Raw genomic sequence first — 18,150 nt, forward strand, 5'->3', positions numbered from 1 at the left:
AGCCAATCGGCTTCCTCCGCTGCCTTAGCTGTCCAATCGGCAACTCCTCTTCAAGGCTTTCATAAGCATGTTATGCACAGTGTGTTATGTGTGCGTTTTCACACCAAATGTGTGAAATACGTCCAATCTGTTTGTCTTGTAAAGTCACTAACGTCTACCTTTAGTACAGTCTGTTTTTCAGCAGGAACCAGGTCATGAGGTGCTATAATTTTCATGAGGCTGAAGTCACTCGTGCCTATCTAAAAGCATCTCTAATTTAAACAGTACAGCAAGGTTCTTACACTTTTCTGACCTAATTTGCAAGGTCTGAAATTCTCATTAAAGCCACAGAGATGTCAAGAACCACACTGCAACGGGAATATCCTGCTGGAAACCAACAGTTCCACAGAAAATAGTAAATGTCTGATTAATGTCATTTAAACTGCTTTGATTCTCAAATAAACAGTCCAAGACATGTAAACTTCCTATAAATCACAACTTTCTCGTTTTTAAACGTCAATATTTGGACAGATCTCCTGTTTCCAGACTATATTCAAAGATAAAAACACTGGCTGCTCGCTGTGGGTTTAAAAAGTGTCGTGAAAGAAAATCACAAAGTATTTAAAAATACTGAACGCTCGTTTTAAGAGATGAGTCAAAGGACGTGTACAAGGCTGCTCTTAGTTTCTATATGAGATGTAAAGAGAACACTGGGCTTTCTTACATTTGGAGGAAGTTTAATTTTCAGACAATCTGACTGAGGCTCAGACACAGCCGTCCTGTTCTCCTCACTCACCTCCACCAGGTGGAGATGTTTCCCACCATCTGAACACTGACTGTTGTCTGAGGACATTTTGTAAACTCAGATTTCTCCAAAGTGCTGTGCACAGTCACTCTGTGACCTCTTCATGGACTCTCACGTCCTTCCACAGCTCTGTGGGGATTTGTGTCTGTCACAGTGAGACAGCTGAGACTCTCAAACAACAAGGCATGAGTGTTTGCTGTGCCGGAGATGCCCATCACACTGTAATCTCCGAAGTGTTGCTGCCTCTACATCCAATCTGAACGAGCGTTTGCAGGTGTTTCCCACTGACTGTGCATCTTTACTGCCTAATGTTTGTTGTAGACGTGCCCTGTTTTCACTGGTGCCTCCATTTTAGCACTGTGCACAATGAAAGTGTTATAGCATAACAATAGCAATACCATGTTATTACAATAACCTAAAGGTCACTGACCTTTGACCTTCACTGGTGTACTTTGTGACAGTCTTTGTGAAAGCATCACTTTGATTATTTAATTAGTGTTATATTTGTGATTATGACTCAATTTACAGATAACAAACGAGGACCACACCTTTCCCATCACCCACATGCAAGATATAGCCTATCCTACCTGGTGAATTGCTATGGCAACAGGTTGCCAGTAGCGACGGGGTACCACCACATCCCTGCCTGTGCGTCTGCGGGGATGCGCCGCGCGTCAGGACGAGTAGAGGCAAGAAAAAAAAACGCACAACCGAGCAGCAGAGGGTGAGGTCTGCACGGCTCAGTCAACAAAGACAGAAAAATAAGCACTGCGAGGCTTTTTCTGTTGGAAAGTGAGGAGCCCCGCGGTCCGAGGCGCGCATCTGTTCGTTGTTGTTGTTTCGGTGAAAGACAGAATCGTCGGATCCACCGGAATGAAGAGCTGCCACTGACGGAGATTCCTCAGCTCCCCTGATAACAACAGGTTAGTGTTTACTGACTCTGTCACTTGCACCTGCAGCTGATGCTCACACGACCACGTTCACCTTCAGCTGTGAGGCCGTGTTGGTGTTATAAAGACGGCTCCGTGCTGTCGGTGGATTCTGGGCTGTGAAGGTGGGAAAGGTGCCGTCAGAGGCACCGGGCAGGAAAGAATCGTCCTCACAGAGTCGAGCTGTGGTTCATGCACCAGAATGCAAACGTGCGAGTGTGCAGCCTGTTGTCCAGGTGGATCTAGAGCTCTGTAGATTCATATGTGGTTCATTTAAATGGCGGCTCATCATTTTGGGTTGAATTGTTGTTGAGTGTTCCTGCGCTGAGCTGCGGGTGTGTCCACCTTTGATCACAGTTGGATTGGACTGTTTGCTTTAGTGTGGATCAGATCACCATCAGTATGAGGATTCCTATTCACATCAACACTCTCATTCTGCGTTCATCCAGTTATAAGAGCCACAGCTGGCTTTGAGTCACAGACCTCAGCTGCTTTTATCATTTTTAACAGGTCTCTCCTTTATCTTACATAAGAAAACTAATATAAAATTGAAGTTTTAATTTGAAAATCATTATGATTATTACAAAATATATAAGGAAACATGCTGAGCTACATTGGGTTTTAATTACATACATGAACATTAGTTTTTAGTGCAGGTTTCACATGGTTTTGGTTTTTGAAAGTGTGTTTAGGCTTTAAAGGGTTATTCATCACTGAATATAAGAAACAATACAAATTCATTGTTGTAACTTTCAAATATGTCAAATATGTACCCACACTGTACAATTTTACATCGAACAACATATTTAATATCTGTGTTATATTAATAAAGTGAACTCATTAGTGACACAGTTACAATAAGCTGAAAAATAAAGTCCAGTTATTTCTCTAAACAATTTATTTTTACCTCTTTTAATATCCTTTAAATCCTCCACTAGTGCTACAACACACACACACACACACACACACACACACACACACACACACACAGACTCGTAGGTTAGATCAATATAATTGGCTTCATTTCTAAATTTGGCTCAGTGCTCTTGTCACACTCGTTTCCTTGTCAGTTTTCTTCTCATCTCTTCAGCTCATTATCCATCACTGTTGTTGCACCAGTATAACTTGTGCTCTTATGTAATTATGGTCTGTTTCTCTAATCGGACACTTTATGTTTGGATTTCTGTCAGGAGGCTGTTTCACGGCTACAGAAATAACTATTTTTCCTGAATCTGCTTAAGAGCTAAAAAACTCAAGCTGGTTTCAAACTGTGGAGATTTTCGGAGGTGTCTATTTCTGAAGTTGTCAAGAGCAGATTAAATGTTTAGTGTATCTCTGTATGAGGCTGTCAAGACTCCGAGTACTTAGTCATAGAGCTGCTGATGATGTAAATGTTGGGAGACTTTGAAGTGCATTACATAAACCGCTAACAAATAGCAGAGTAGTGACTGGCCAGAAGTGCTAATACACCGTAACCCATTGTCAACGGAGGACAAGGAAACGAGTTTATGATTTGACAGTTTTTAAATCATTTTTCTCCGTGAGGACAATAAATCACTGCTGTGAAATATCATTTTTGAGTTTTAAGTGTGATAGATTACAAGCTGCTGATCAGAAAGGCAAGGTTGAAGGCTGCTGCGTCTGCGTGTCTGAGAGTTGCCTACAGATTTTTTTTAAGGCAGGAAGACAGAGAGAGACAGCTTTTGCCCGTCTCGTCACAATCTCACAACACAGCGAGCGCCCCTCCCAAGTCACTGTCAGTCTCTGTGACAGCTCTTCACGCTTACAGAAGCAGAACCGAAGGACGCAACCCAAAAACGATTGCAGTTTGGGTCATTCTGATATTTCCCGGAGGCAGCTGATAATCTGATAGGACTGGGTGGGACCAATTAAGAAACTGTTCCAGGGCCAAACTACATACTCTGGGTTTTATGTTTCTTCAACCCAAATGAGTTTGTCTTCAGATTTGTTCAAATGAATGGTCACAGGTGGATATTACTTTGTTGGTGTCACAATCCAAAACGTTTGGCAGTCGCTGGTTTAGAAAATTGCTTTGGATTGCTCATGTTGCTCGCTCTGATTTTGGTAAAGTGATGCTACTGTCCTCAGAACTCGTCACTTAATAAAGGAAAAAACTGTATTGATGTCCAAACTTTCCTTTCAGTGGAGCAAACATAAAAAAATCATCAACCAAAGAAGATCTAAGGTTTAATAAAAATGACTTTGTGTGAAGGGCTCATGTGGGGAAGAGAAAGAGACAAAATCCGACACTGGTTTGGAGCCATCACTTGCTCAGTGGGAGAAATCCCATAAAACGATGAACAGCCCTGCTGGTTGTTTTTGGACTGATGAATGCACCTCCAATTCTGTTTATTGTATACAGATAAATGTTGGCTGGGTTCTCCGTTTGCCACACAGAGCTCCTTAAGCTCAGTCAATGTTAGAACGTGTGGTGAGAAAAAGGTTGTGGGTGTGTTTTCATTAGCTCTTTGTATCATCTCATAAACATTAGTTACCTATTGCACTTTAATTTAGGCAAATACATTTGGCCATAACCAACTCTCAACCACTGTGAAGCCCAAACCAAACAAACATAAGCTCAACAGAAACCTGGGTGGTTTGAGTTGTGCACTTCTCCTGAAATAAATAAAGTAAGAACCCAGGTTGTGGCATTTAAAGGGGCATTTCGGTGCTTTCGGGGGTTGTTTGAGGCCAGATTAACCTGCAAGATGTCCCAAGGGCAAAATGATCTGCTGGGCTGACCTTCACTCCCCTGACTCCCTTGTGCCTTTTCTTACTTCTAGGGCGCCGGTTTGCTGTGTGGTAATTGGATTATGGGATAACGCTGGTGTTATTCTATATTTATTGTCAACAAATCGCATGAAAATACCTTTTCTCAGCTCTGTGGATCCTTCAGCTGCAAGTCCAGCAGTCCCCACAAAAATGGAGAAATAAGAAATCTACTTTTTCAAATGGCTCAGTAATGTTTTATCATTTGGGTGAGTTCATTATTCAAATATGAGGAAACGGTGCATATGTTGGGTATTTTTAGCTCCGGGCTAATACACATCTGGTGCTTTAATGAATAGTTATGGCCTTTAGCTAAAATAAACGTGTGTGTGTTCTTGGTGATGGAGGAACATGTCACCTAGTGCACAACTGTGACTCATTAATATGTTTTTAATAGTTTTTAGTCAACAGCGGAGGTCTGTACAATGAAATCAGGCTTTTAATACATGGACAGTCGCTGTCAGTACAATCAGTACACTGTTGGTTTTGCTCTTTCTGTTTTGTTAATAATAAGAAAAATGTACAATAAGAGCACACATGTCTGTCTGCAGCTCTGGAGCTCTGGGGAACGTGTAGGCTCTGACTGCTGGGTAATCCAGCCTTCATCAGCTTGTTTGTATTCATGCCTCATTCATGTAACCTTGTCTGAGAGGAGAAATTCATTTCTCTTCATGCATGGCAATGTTTAAAAGTAAACGTTGCCAATGAATATAAATTGCTGATGCAGATTGGCTGGATATTAACATTTCTCATCGGAGACAGGGTTGGAAATTTCAGAATAGCAGGCTGTGGTTTAATGAAGCCGGTGACATATCTACCTCCAGAGCAGCGCTGCAGCCGATAAATGTTGTATAACTAAGACTCCAAAGTACCCATTCAAATCCCCTGAGCTGCTGAAACTCAAGGCCAGAGGAGTCCATCGAGCCTTCTTTACTCAGACAGCGGGTGTTGTGATCCAAAAATAAATTCATCTGAGACACATTTAGTTCTGTCCCTGTCATCAGATTTTCTGTCCTGTTTCTGTGATTAGCAGTTAATCAGTTGGTTTTCTGTTTCATCTGTGAAACCACAGAGGACTCAAGCTACAGTATAATCCATTTGTTTGGATTCTCACACAGGTCTTATCCACTGAGCCCAACTTCACCTCCAAAATCTCTCAGCAAACGACAAAGAGCTGGAGCCCAGACGATCAAGCATGGATGTGCCCAGGATGGCTGAGGGCCTCTTCAGCAGCACGCTATCCTCGTCGGGCGGGGGGCACCACGTGCCCTCCTACCTGACGCTGGAGCAGAAGGCCGCCTTCGTCTTCGTGCTGCTGCTCTTCATCTTCCTGGCCCTACTCATTGTGAGATGTTTCCGCATTCTGCTCGACCCCTACCGCAGTATGCCCTCATCCAACTGGACAGATCACACAGAGAAGGACACGTTTGATTACCGCATTGTCTGAGCAGCGTTGAAGCTGCACAAATAAAAAAAAAAAGAAATAAAATAGACTGATTTGATGCTTAAAAAGCACTTTGGCCCTAAGAACAAATGACTGCTGGTTCACCGGGAAAACAGCTTTCAGGAAGTCTTCTGAAAGTTCAGACTGAAAAGAATTTTGTCGAATTTAGCGAAAACCAGAATTCAACAGCTTCTCCCTGCCAAATCAGAAAATTCTCAACTATAACTAAACACCCAGAACTGTGCGACGAGGATTATTGATCAAGCTACCATGAGCTTCAGTTCAAGCGATGCACCTGAGCCGGCTGTGGTTCACCCATAACTCCCCTTCCCCTGACATCAGTTCTCTTGTGGACTACCTCATTTGTCCTCCATTTCATGTGTGGAAGAAGTTTCTCACATCTCACACAGGGTCGAACTTCTTTTAACATCCAAACCAGTTGGATAATAACAGTGTTTACATCTTAGATTTTTATTGATAATGTAGACAATCAGTGGTTAAAATAAGTGAAGTGAAAAATATAACAGTTATCAGAGTAGGTATTTTATTTTTAGCATATTTTGCCCTGATTTGACAGATGTGATATGAGAGGTTTGACTTTGTTTGACGGATATGATGCAGGCGAAGAGGAATGTAATGCCTTATGTCTATATTCTGTGGTGGTCACTGCCTTCTAGAAAAGTGGGTAAGACCATAAAAAACACTGGTGTCAAGGTGATAAAAGCAGGTCGAATAATCGTAAAGAAGGATCCCTTTAATGTGTTGGAAGGTTCGGACAGACAGATGCCAGCAGTGGGTAAATATTACTGTTCTGTGTGTGTGTGTGTGTGTGTGTGTGTGTGTGTGTGTGTGTGTGTGTGTGTGTGTGTGTGTGTGTGTGTGTGTGAGAGTGTGTGATTAATAAAAAAAGCTATTTGTCCTTTCAGTCCTGGAGGGGCCATCAGTGTCCACGTCTTTAGATGTCAGCAACCAAAAGAGGTGTTGAAGAAAAAAAACACGTTTACTGTGCTGTACCGTGTGCCTAATTTAAAAAAACGGAAAAGTGTTTAGACCGATGTTTTAGGAAAAAGAGAATAAATCACTTCATATTTTTATCTTTAGATGTAATTTCTTTGTGTGTAGTGCCCATTTAAACGAACAGCATTTTACTGCCTGCAGTTGGTATATTGACAGTTGGTATGCCAGATTTGCAGAGTGTTGATAAAGAAGATGACAAATGCATTTTCACATCAAACCCTTTACAAACTGATGTTGTGGCTCTTTTGTTGGGCAACTTTTCAACTGTGCGCCTTATAGTGTAGATTGTTTACAGTATCGTAGGTAGCGGAGACACTGGAAATCTCACTGTCACTGACGCGACAGTGTCTTTGCACTTCACGGAGATGTCATACAACCCACTAAAAAAAAGAAAAGTCCCCCGATTATGTTCCTGCCGGGACAGGAAGTGAACTGTGACCCCCTCAATGGTATGTGACGTTGTTGTGATCTGATGTGGCCTTTTCCTACCTATCGCAGGTGTTGCGATGTTGTGCTGAGGTGATGTGTTTTGGTTTTTCTTTCTGCATGTATATCCTCTCTGTGCATGCTACATGGTGAAGTGCTCAAATCCTGATGTTGTAGCTGTGGGTCAGTTGCTCGAGCAGCTCTTTACTTGTCTGTACTGGAGGCTTTCGTTTCAATCTGTTTTCTGCTGTTGTTTTTTTGTAATAAAAATGATCACAGCGCTCAGCTCCATCTTTAAAAGTGTTTTATTTCATTAGGTTCATTCAACAAGAGGTAAAACGACAGACGTTAAGGACAAACAATAAAAATGGATCAGGAAACTGTTCCTCAGGTCACCCTGCCCTTTTCAAGGCGGTGGTGTGACGCTGGAGGCCCAACACATTCTTTTTCCTCCTTTATCAGCGGATGGCAGCGGTAGCCGGCAGGTGTCTCGATTGGTTTTCTGTGAACCCCGACATTTTGTCTGGCTAACACACACACACACACACACACACACAGTCTCCAGGCCCTGGCTGCTCTTTGAGCCGAGACCCTTGGAGAATGCCGCGCAGAATAACAATCTTCTCTGTGACATCGACACTGAATATGTTGATATGCAATCATCTGCAGCACACCTCCCTAGAAAACCTGCATCATTTCTTAAATTGGAGACGTGGATAAATCGACCTGTGAATTTTGTTTGCGAGTGAATATGTGCATCTGTTGTGTGTCACTTAATAATTCTGCTGATACCACACATCCACAGGTTTGTTGTAGGAGGGCAAAGGAGCTGAAGCGGATCAGAATTTAAAATGCGAGCTGATCCCACAGAGGAGAAATGTACAGTCTGCGCTTTTTGGATTATTATGTAAGAGACAACCTACGTCTTCACTGAAGCCTTTTCACTGTTTGCTCATTTTTAAGTCAAAATAGTGTACGTGATCCATCCGTGGCTGATTACTCCTGTAATGTGGAAGCAGAACTAAACATGCATCATTTGTTCACACAGAAACCTCTTGCAGTGCATGCTGACAGGAGGATGAAGCAAGTTCGTTACACGAGCAGCTGTGAGAGGTGAAGACAATCTGCTGGGATGTAGGAAACACACTGGCTGACTAGTGCAGTACTCAGGATCTAGTAACAATAGCACCAGCTTTCAAAAAGGATTCGGACATGAAAGAAAAACACCTTCAAACCCATCAGTTAAAAACCTGTGCACGTTCTAAAATAGTTTTATTTTCTATGAGTTTTCTATGGCTCCTCTGAGTGATAGCCAAAATGGAAACAAATCATTTTGGAACGAAAGCCTTCATTTTCTGTCTCTGAAATCATATTAGCTCATGCCAAACAAAGATTATAATCCAATCTAAACGCACCCATACACAGCAAATGGGAGCGGTAGCAGGGAACATTAAGCATTGTGGATCAATATCACAGTCATGCTTTAAGCCACATGACTCACATTAAAGAAAGCCACTGATAATTGAATTATTTTCATTCTCCGCTGTGCACGCTCAGACGCCTTATGCTGAATTTATTTCTTTCCCAGGCGCCCCATTTCACCATTCAGCTTCCAGTTAATTTAATGGTCACTGAACAGGCTGGATGGGACTGTTCCCCTGTGTGTGTGAATAGCGGTGTGAGAAAACACAAGAGAGGACATTTTGACATTGCGTAATTGATTTTGCAGTGATTCCTCTTCTTCACAAGAGCCGGAGATGTTTGTGTCACCTACAGACGGGCGACAAATTAGGGAAGAATGCTTGATGCCTGAATGACGGACGCCAACAGTGAAGGGATCCGGTAGCTCTGTTGTGATGGGGGGGGGGGCATTAATCTGTCATGATTTGGGTCCACTTGTCCCCTTAGAGAAGATAAGTCTGATGACAGGTTTATGATTATGAAAATGATGTGAAACACATGCTGTTGTCTTTGTAGGCACCAAATCTCATCCCAGTCGAATTATTCATTATTAATATTCCTAATAAATATATAAAGTATTAATGACAGTATTATGTAATTGAAAACGCTCTCCAAGGCAGAGTCATTATCTGTGGAGTAGGTGGGGTCCTCCTACAGACAGAGCACATCAGAAGGCCAATCTGGACGGCTTCAAACATTTGCTAATCAGTGCTAAATACAAAGTACAGCTGAGACTACTGGGAATACACTTATTACAGGTACTGAAGTCTTGTGTTCATTATAGTTTTTACAGTGATGCATTGAAAGTTGAGGCATCACTGATGATAACTGTGACACTGTTCATTCTGAGGAGGAGGAATTTCTGTACTAAATTTTATTTAATTTAGAATTTAAAGTGCTACAACTGTTTGGGAAAGAATTCGTCGTGTTGGGACCACAAATGTTGAAACAAGTGAAATTCATCCAGTAATTAAAAGATTTAATGTTGTCCAATAAAAACAAAATAAAGAAGAAAGAAGAATAAAGAAGAAATCAAGACTCGGGATAAAGCTGCGGTGTCACAGATGTAGGCAGTCATCCTCAGACAGGTTGATTTGAGCTTCAGGTGTCTGATAGATGAGCTGCTGTTGCTCCTGGTCTCTCCTGTGCAGCCTGAGGGCCCCTGCCAGGTGATTTCAGGCAATGTGTTTGCTCCTACAGCCTTTAAGGCTCTATAACACAGGAAGGACCCAGAGCGTTTAAAGGCTAAAATTTGGACTTGGTCCTGAAAAGTATTGGCAGTCTCTACTTTTGAGGAAAGCTGTCAGAATGAAAACCGGGGCAGAGCGATCCTGTCTCCTACACTTTGTTAAAAGTCTGTGGCTGATCTGTCAGATTCATGTCAGCCACAATCTGCTTTAGTCCTCCAAGTACATCAGAGGAGGACAGCTGTTCGGGAACACACAGCACATCAAATAGCAGCACTTACTCTTGTGAAACCACTTTGTGTGTTTCAGAGCTGAGTACAAGTGTAATTTTTATTACAGTATCTGACCGTTGCCCAGTATAATGACAGTCATTGCTAGTGGCCACTGGAGAGCTGCACAGCTGGAGGATGAAAGCTTCAACTGGCTCAAGTTTGTTTTTTTTTCCTTCTTAAAGAAGATTTACATAAATAATTGCATAATTTCTTGTCTAAAATTGCCAGTAAGTGCAGGGTTCTTTATGTGCATGAATGTAAGACGCCAAGTGCAAAGAAAAAGAGCATGTTTTACTGAAAAATAAGAACACACTTACTTTTAAATGAGTAAGTTCCCAACGTGTAATTATTCAACTTTACAAAATATCTGACTTCCCAACATCCCATCAAGTACATTTTATTTCCTCAGTAAAAAACAAACCATGTAACCAGGTGTCACAAATTTCTATGTCAAACAATTATTAGTATGCCGGCGGTGTTACTGCTGTGAAGTCGGGAGACGCAGGAGACAGAGAGCAGGAATAGTTTAACATTTGGGGTTATGCAATTTGTTTGTTTTGTTGCCCAGAGATGAGATTGATAGGACTTTCACATCTGTTTGCTGAGTAGTAAGCTACAAAACAGTAAGTTTAACAGGCTTTTTCCTCCATCTGAAAAGATTTATAAAACAAATGAATGGCAACAAATGATAATTTGTGGTTTTACGTAGAGTTAAGTGCTGGATTTTATCTCAGCAGAGAAAATGAACAGTTCACCAAAATATCAAACTATTTCTTTGAGGATGGCCAAATGCCAAATGTTCTGACTTTTAGTTCCTTCTGTACATTTAGATTTAAACACAAATCTTTCATTAAACCTTAAATGCTCGTTACAAAATGAATAATGAATATGTGTTAATTTATCTTCAGAACATGTTCACTTACTCAGAAGTTTTCTGCTAAAGCCCTAAGCAGCATATGTGTAAGCATGTCAAAGATACTGCTCTAAAACCATAAAGGTCACAAGTTTGATCCCAGAAAAGATAAGGTGCATCCATCAACTGGGATGCATCCTGTTAAAGTGTCCTTGAGATGTTATCTGCTTACTGTAGGTCACCCTGGATAAGAGTGGATGAAGTGCTCTTACAGTAATTGCTTCATGATTATCTTTGTCTGCGCTGCATTTCTTCACAGAGGCACATTCACCAAGTGACACGTCGCAATCTGAGAGCTCTTGTGGTAAATACTGTCAGAAAAAACAACACAAAAAAATATATTCAAGAGTAACTTCAACACAGAAAACAATGAATAAAAACTGCTAGTCTCACTAACAATGACTATAGGAGGTGTACGCAGCCACATCCTTTATCTCTGTGTGTCTTAACAAGCATAGACACATATTTTCAGTCTATTCTCTTCAATTTCCAAGCGTAACAATGGTGATTTTCTTATTTGTAATGTGCCTGCTGCTGCCCCACTAATGTGCTGCTTATGTCATGCCTTTCACAGTATGTAGACGTAGTTTGATGGTTGTTGCAGTGTTGATGCAGTTGTTGGTGTGCAGCCCGCTCCAGCTCAGTCTGCTGCTCTTTCTCCAGAAGCTGCAGCTGATGCTCCTGGACTTTCTGTTTGGCTTTTTGCAGCTGCTGCTCCTGCTGCTCATAAGATTCTTTGACCCCCAGGGCAAAAAAAACCTTTGGGGTTGAAGAAGGAAAATAAATTACTGAAGCTGTGTTGTACATTTTTGTGATGCTGGGTCATTATTCTATGTGTTCCCACCGATGAGAAGCATCTTTTCTCTGGCAAAATAACAGATTTTGCAGTAGAACATCCTGTTTTGTGTTTATTACATTTTCAACCAGACCACGACCATTTTCTAACCTTAATCTGCACACACAGAAGTCTGGTTCATGGCCAAGTGTAGCACTTTGCATCAGAACAGGCTGTGATCATTATATGATATTATATTATATGATTAAGTCAGATACAAAAACTGCTTGGTATGAAGTTTGTACCAGTGTTTCTAAAAATGTAATAAACCAGATGCCGGCTCCTCGGTTATGACTGCTGCTGCTGCAGAGCTTACAGTACACACAGTTCTTGTCTTCTGTAGAGCTGTCATATGGTTACTGAGCAAAGAAGTGCTAAAACAAATGCAGCTTCTGCTTTTCTTTCCTTTCCTTTTATTTTGGACTGATGTGTTTGGGGTATGTCTTCCTCTTATATGCAGCTGTAGGCAGCTGAGGCTCCTCGACTTCCTCTGTAGTGGAGCTGACTGGGGGCAGCACCACTGCAATCAGCAAAGATTATGACAATGCATCCACAATAGTTAATATTTTTCTGGTTATGTGACAGAGTGTGTACTAAAACATCTGTTACATGTATGCTAACTTTCAATATGCGGCTTCCCTTTGTCTCTCTTCTTTACTCTCGAATGAGTCCTCCTCTCTGAGTACCACTTGCTGTGATTTCATGTGAGCAGCTCTTTATCATGTCTCTGTTTTTTGTCACTTGATCCATTAGATTAGCATTAAACCTTGGAAACTATGTTTATTAGGAACTGGCTTGATGGAACTGGACCAGTTTTACTTTTGTATCTGTGAAACAGAGAAATCTCTCTTTAGGGATTAGGTACGTTTGTTTGTCCAGGTTTTATTGTAGACAGGTGTACAGTGGTGGAGTATTATTTATTTTTTCTTTCGTAGATTTAAAAATCAAATTCATGCAGTTTTTCCATGCACACTAGTTTATAGTCTGAGGTTTCTAATCTAAGCCAAACTGACTTCTTTGTTTTTATTATTGGTGTTGTTTGCTTCTTCACCCTCATTAATTATTATGGCACTCATGCATCTCTATTCAGTTTTGAGTTCCTGATCAGTATTTGAGAGTACTGAACCCACTGTAGGACGCTGATGACCTGTTGGAGCAGGGCTGCCGGCTACAGGTTGCAGCATAGCTCTGTCACTATGGTGATAACCCTCTGCCCGTCATGGCACCATCCCGTGCTAAATGTTTTGATCATCATCTGACAGAGCAGAAAACAAGAGGCTTGCATTATTAGATAAGAACCATCAAGGACAATTCCAACATCCTGCTGCTGTATAAAAATGAAACAGAGTCACGAGGTTGCACAAACACAAAGAATAAAAAAGAGGGTTAAGTTGTACATATTAAAATTTGCATAAATACTGGTTAGATTAAAATATCTAAACTATTCTTACTGAGAAGTTGGTGTTTGACAGGTGGAAGCAAGAGATAAAATGAAATAGTAGAGTTCATTGGATACGCCTCCTACCTGGTCCACTCGGTACATCAGTAGGAGTTCTGGTTGTGCTGAATTCTGTAGCAGTAAATGATTCATAAACTGGTGCGTTGTGCCAGATTGGGAGGAGATTTTGAAATGAACAAGCACTATATGATTCTATATAATACATAAATTCTGTGCTAACAGAAAACCTACATATGGGCTCCACACTGACACATTACACACAGTATATGCCACTTTAAAACATAGTGAAACTGCAAAATGTTTGGCAGAAGCCTTTATTTTAATTTTTTATTTCCCTCTTCTTCATCACTGATATCTGTCTCTGTTAATTAGATACTTTGATAAAGGTCTAGTGTCAAAAAAACCCAGAAAGAAATGTCTAAAAGGACATTTCTGTGCCCTTTTGAGGCTGAAAGTGGTTTAAAATAAAATCTCTGATCTTTTATTAAATTTTAGAAGAATGTAAAATCCAATTAAAACAATACAGACATAAAACAAAATGAAACACTTTGTAGAGTCTGACAAATGTTTTCATTTTGATGTACGATACAAGGTTTCCACAGTAGATCACAGGACATTCATTAGGTATTCGTATCCAGTCTTTAGTCCATTGCATCACTCTATTGTTACTAAATAGAGAAATCGACATCCAGTAATTGAAACACTTGAATCTACTAGTTTAATTCTATTAGAAAGCCACCGCTCAACAGCCTTTGGGTTCAAACACCCCGAGGAGTTGCAGATTAAACTGATCTATGCTGCTGAAAATGAGAATCCTTTCATTGATGCTATGACCTTCTCTTGTTTAGTACTGCCCAATTTTCCAACTGAAGGTAATGATGTGTGTAATAGTAGATAAGATATGATGGCTGCAGTAGGTGTAGGCTGACGTGTAAATATAATAGTTTGTTTTTACTTGTTTGTCCATTGATGGCTCGTTTCCAGTGCAGCTTGGCGTCTCACTGACATCTGCAGTTGTTTAAGCTAAGAGGGAGAACTTTTTTATTATTTCACAGCCAGGCTACAAACATTTTTTGTAACTTGATCTGTATTTCAACTTTTGGCTGAGAATTAGTTTTTTAATTCACCACAGCACAGCAGGAAGCTAATTACAGACACATGAACACACATCGCGGTGCGTTTATGGTGATTCAAACTTATTCTCAGCGGAGCGTTTCACACTCGTGGTCGATGTGGGTGTTTGTGTTTCATAAACATGTGTCAGTGCCCCTCTGTTTGGAGCCGTCTTGCACAGCTGCTTGTGCTCGAGGCCCTTCTATCTGCATCCTGGTTGGTTGAAGAGTCCTGTCCGAGGAGAGAAGTTATCTAATGCAAACTAGAACCTCCTACGAACCACCCGAAGGCCCACGCCCACCCCTGTTGTGTAAGGTATGTCAGACCTTGGTGGGAGAACACATGGGCCTTTTTATGAGCTCATTTTTGCTCAGTACTGTGTCTGTTCTTTTAATTATCAGTGGGGATTGTTTGTTTTTAAAGTAGAGGTCTAATTCACTGTTAGGGTAAGAACATTTTGTAACACAGCTGTCAGACTGACAGAAGCTGCACGTCCACTAAAACCATGGCAATGCTGCTGAGAGTCTGACTGGAGCTTCACTAGTTGAACTTAGAAAACATGAAACGTATTTTTGAAATTATGGGGGGAGTGTCTCAGCCTGCAATCTCACACTTGTGTCATCTTTGCCTTATTATTCTCTTTCTACTTTCCTCCCCTACTGTCTGCCTTTTTGTTAATCTCCTCGGCTCCCCCATCCTTCTTCTACTTCCCCCTCCTTTCTGTTTCATTCTCCTCCTAATCTCCGTCCATCTCTCTTCCTCCCTCGCTCTCCCGTTCTCACACAACCCCCTCATTTATCCACCTGTGTCTCCTTGTCTTCCCTGCCTTCATCTATCTGTCCATCTCTCTCCTTGCCATCTTCATTTTTACCTGCCTTGGCTGAAATGTGCTTGGTCATTTTCTGTCTTTATTGAATGTCTCCCGTTCTCTTATCTTGTTTTATAACCTTGCACCAAAGTATTATGCGTTACAGATGCCAACTCAAATAGAGGAGACCTGACTTGACTCGTCTCTGCTTTTTCTGTCTCCCACCCTGCTGCCTCACCTTTCCTTTCCAGTTGTCTGTCTGTGTATGTCTTTCTCTATTCATAAGCTCCCTTGTCTTTCTTTCTTCCCTTCCCTCCCCTTTTTACTCTCCTCTGTTTGTCTTTTCTCTCGTTTGATTTCTCTCATCCCTTCTTATTTGTCTCTCTATCCTTGCTCTGTCCTTCTAGCTCATCCCATTTCATCCACTGTCTTTGTCTCTTCCTGTTTTCCTCTCTTTAACTCTGTCTGAATGTCTGCCCGTCTTCCTTTACCAAAACGTTTGTCTCTTCCCATCCCCACCCTCTTTGCCTCCACCTGTAGCAGTGTAATCACATCAGTGTTGCTGGTATCCATGGCGATGTCGAAGGGCGTCTTGTCAAACTTGCTGTGGACGTCTGCGCCGTGCCTCCGGGGGAGCTCAGCCTCCTCCCTGTGGCTGTGCCCAGCTGCCCAGTGCAGCGCTGTCGTCTTCAGCATGTTGATGTCATTCTGCACAGATACGTGACGCCCCCCTGTAGCGAGAAGAGGCATAAAAGAAATGAGAGATTTAAAGTGAGTGATGGGAAAAGATGGATGTGACGGAGCAGATGGTAAAGGCAGCGTGCAGCCTCATATCACACAACATGGTCAAAAATGTAGGAAAGAATCCGGGACTGTTTTTTATTGTTTTTTACTTTTCTCTTCAGAATACTACAACACACTTTGACATTTTAAACAATGGAGTATTTCTAATGTCTAGAAAGAGTTTGTGAAATGTTCTTTTCTGTCTCCACATGACAGAGCCCTCATACTCTAGGCTGGGTCCATATATGGTTCATGGTTATTCATGTACTGTGATTAAAGCCATTAATTGTATTAACTATTTTCTTATGATTTTTTATTTTATTTTAACAGCATTGTTAGACAATAACACATATTGTGATTATATTGTCACAGTTAAAATAAACATGCTTACAGAAGATGTCTCTCTTTACCTTTACTAACAGATCCAGTATGATGGAGGGACCCTCTGAGGCAACCACGCAGTGACACTGCTGACACTGAGCAGGAAAAACAAGCCACACAAAGGAGCATTCATTATAAATTTATTCCACCTTAACTTAAACTAGATGCTCCAATTAGTGGAGCTTTGCTGTAATTTGAACGCCTTGTGTACACAGATAGTCCTTGAAACACATATCATTAGTGATGAATCAGGCCAATAAAACTCATCAGCTGGAGGTTAAAGTTCACTTTGAGGATTATGACATAATGATTTTCCTCAGATACTGTAGTCATGCATGTCAGATACCAGTTTACAGCTAAGGTGTCACAGCCAAACTGTGCTGCCTTAAAAATAGAGAGAAAGAAACTGTAAAAATGATTTTCTAGTTCATTCCTCTCACTGTTAAAAATCTGTCATCTGCAATAATGTCTTTGATTCTTTAGGCTTTTGGTGTATTAATTCTGGATACTGAGGTTCTTATGAAGAGCACACAATTAGTATTACACATAAGTGAAGTCGGACAGGCAGACTGAAAACAGAACAGGCAGTGATACCGTATCCTGACTTTTAGTCCACTGCAGTGGTCGAGCTGACGTCTCTGTAATGCAGCTCGATAACTTCTTTCAGACCCCTCTGCTGATAAACACCTTTCAGACTTGAAGCAGGAGTCGTGATGCACTTTGCTTCTGTCTGTTACATTTCGTTGAATTAGGCCCCAAAGCTCTCTACTGCATTCTGCAGTAATTTGGAACAACATGCAACAACACGTCCACCTCTCTAATGCTCTAGTGCTCACATAATGTCAAATCTCCTGTAAACAACAAGATAAACATCCGATGTGATTTAAAGCAGAACATTGAGAATTTGACACATGCTTGAACATCTCCTCTCTGTATCACACCCTGGAGATAGCTAAACTATCACTGTTGACATGTTGTAGTAGTAGACAGCTAAGTGCTCATCTGTTATTTTGACATTGTCAGTTTTACTTTAACTCACATACAGATCATCTGGATTTTCAATCTCTTCTCCACTTATTTTGACGCACACATCATGTGAACGTGAGATGAATCCACAAGATCCCGTGTCCTGTAACACAGCAACTACACGTGCATGTGAAAAATGGTTGAGTCAGAACGCCAAAGTAAATGTGATTCATTTATTCAGTTATCTGTATAATGGAAGGGAAGAGAAAATTCAATAAAGCTGCATTAGAGGTGGTACTGTGTCTGTAAGCAGTAAATTATAGATGTATGTTATATATAGATATGATAATAAGAGTCAGAGGAAGCGCCTGTGGATTTTTATTTAGCCTTGTGGGTTTAAACAAATCTGAATTATTGAAAACAATTATTCTTTTATTGGTTTCATTGTAAAATATGCACAAAATGATTTCATCAGATTGCAGATATAGTTTAGATGACAGTTACACATGCGTAACTTAAAGAGAAATATCTAATTTGACAAATGAGACGCAGACTGATTCCAGCGTTGATGTTCCAAAATAA

At 41.0% G+C, this 18,150-nt stretch overlaps 1 protein-coding gene across 1 annotated transcript; it reads left to right on the plus strand.

The window, feature by feature from the left end:
- Positions 1 to 1,507: 1,507 nt before the first annotated feature.
- On the plus strand, positions 1,508 to 7,659 carry LOC113170417 (cortexin-3). Its single transcript, XM_026372504.1, has 2 exons — positions 1,508 to 1,707; positions 5,622 to 7,659. Exon 2 carries the CDS (start codon positions 5,699 to 5,701, stop codon positions 5,948 to 5,950), a length of 252 nt encoding a protein of 83 aa, XP_026228289.1. The 5' UTR covers positions 1,508 to 1,707; positions 5,622 to 5,698; the 3' UTR covers positions 5,951 to 7,659.
- Positions 7,660 to 18,150: the final 10,491 nt, after the last annotated feature.

The sequence above is a fragment of the Anabas testudineus genome, chromosome 16, assembly GCF_900324465.2.
Source record: "Anabas testudineus chromosome 16, fAnaTes1.2, whole genome shotgun sequence".
Taxonomy (NCBI): domain Eukaryota; kingdom Metazoa; phylum Chordata; class Actinopteri; order Anabantiformes; family Anabantidae; genus Anabas; species Anabas testudineus.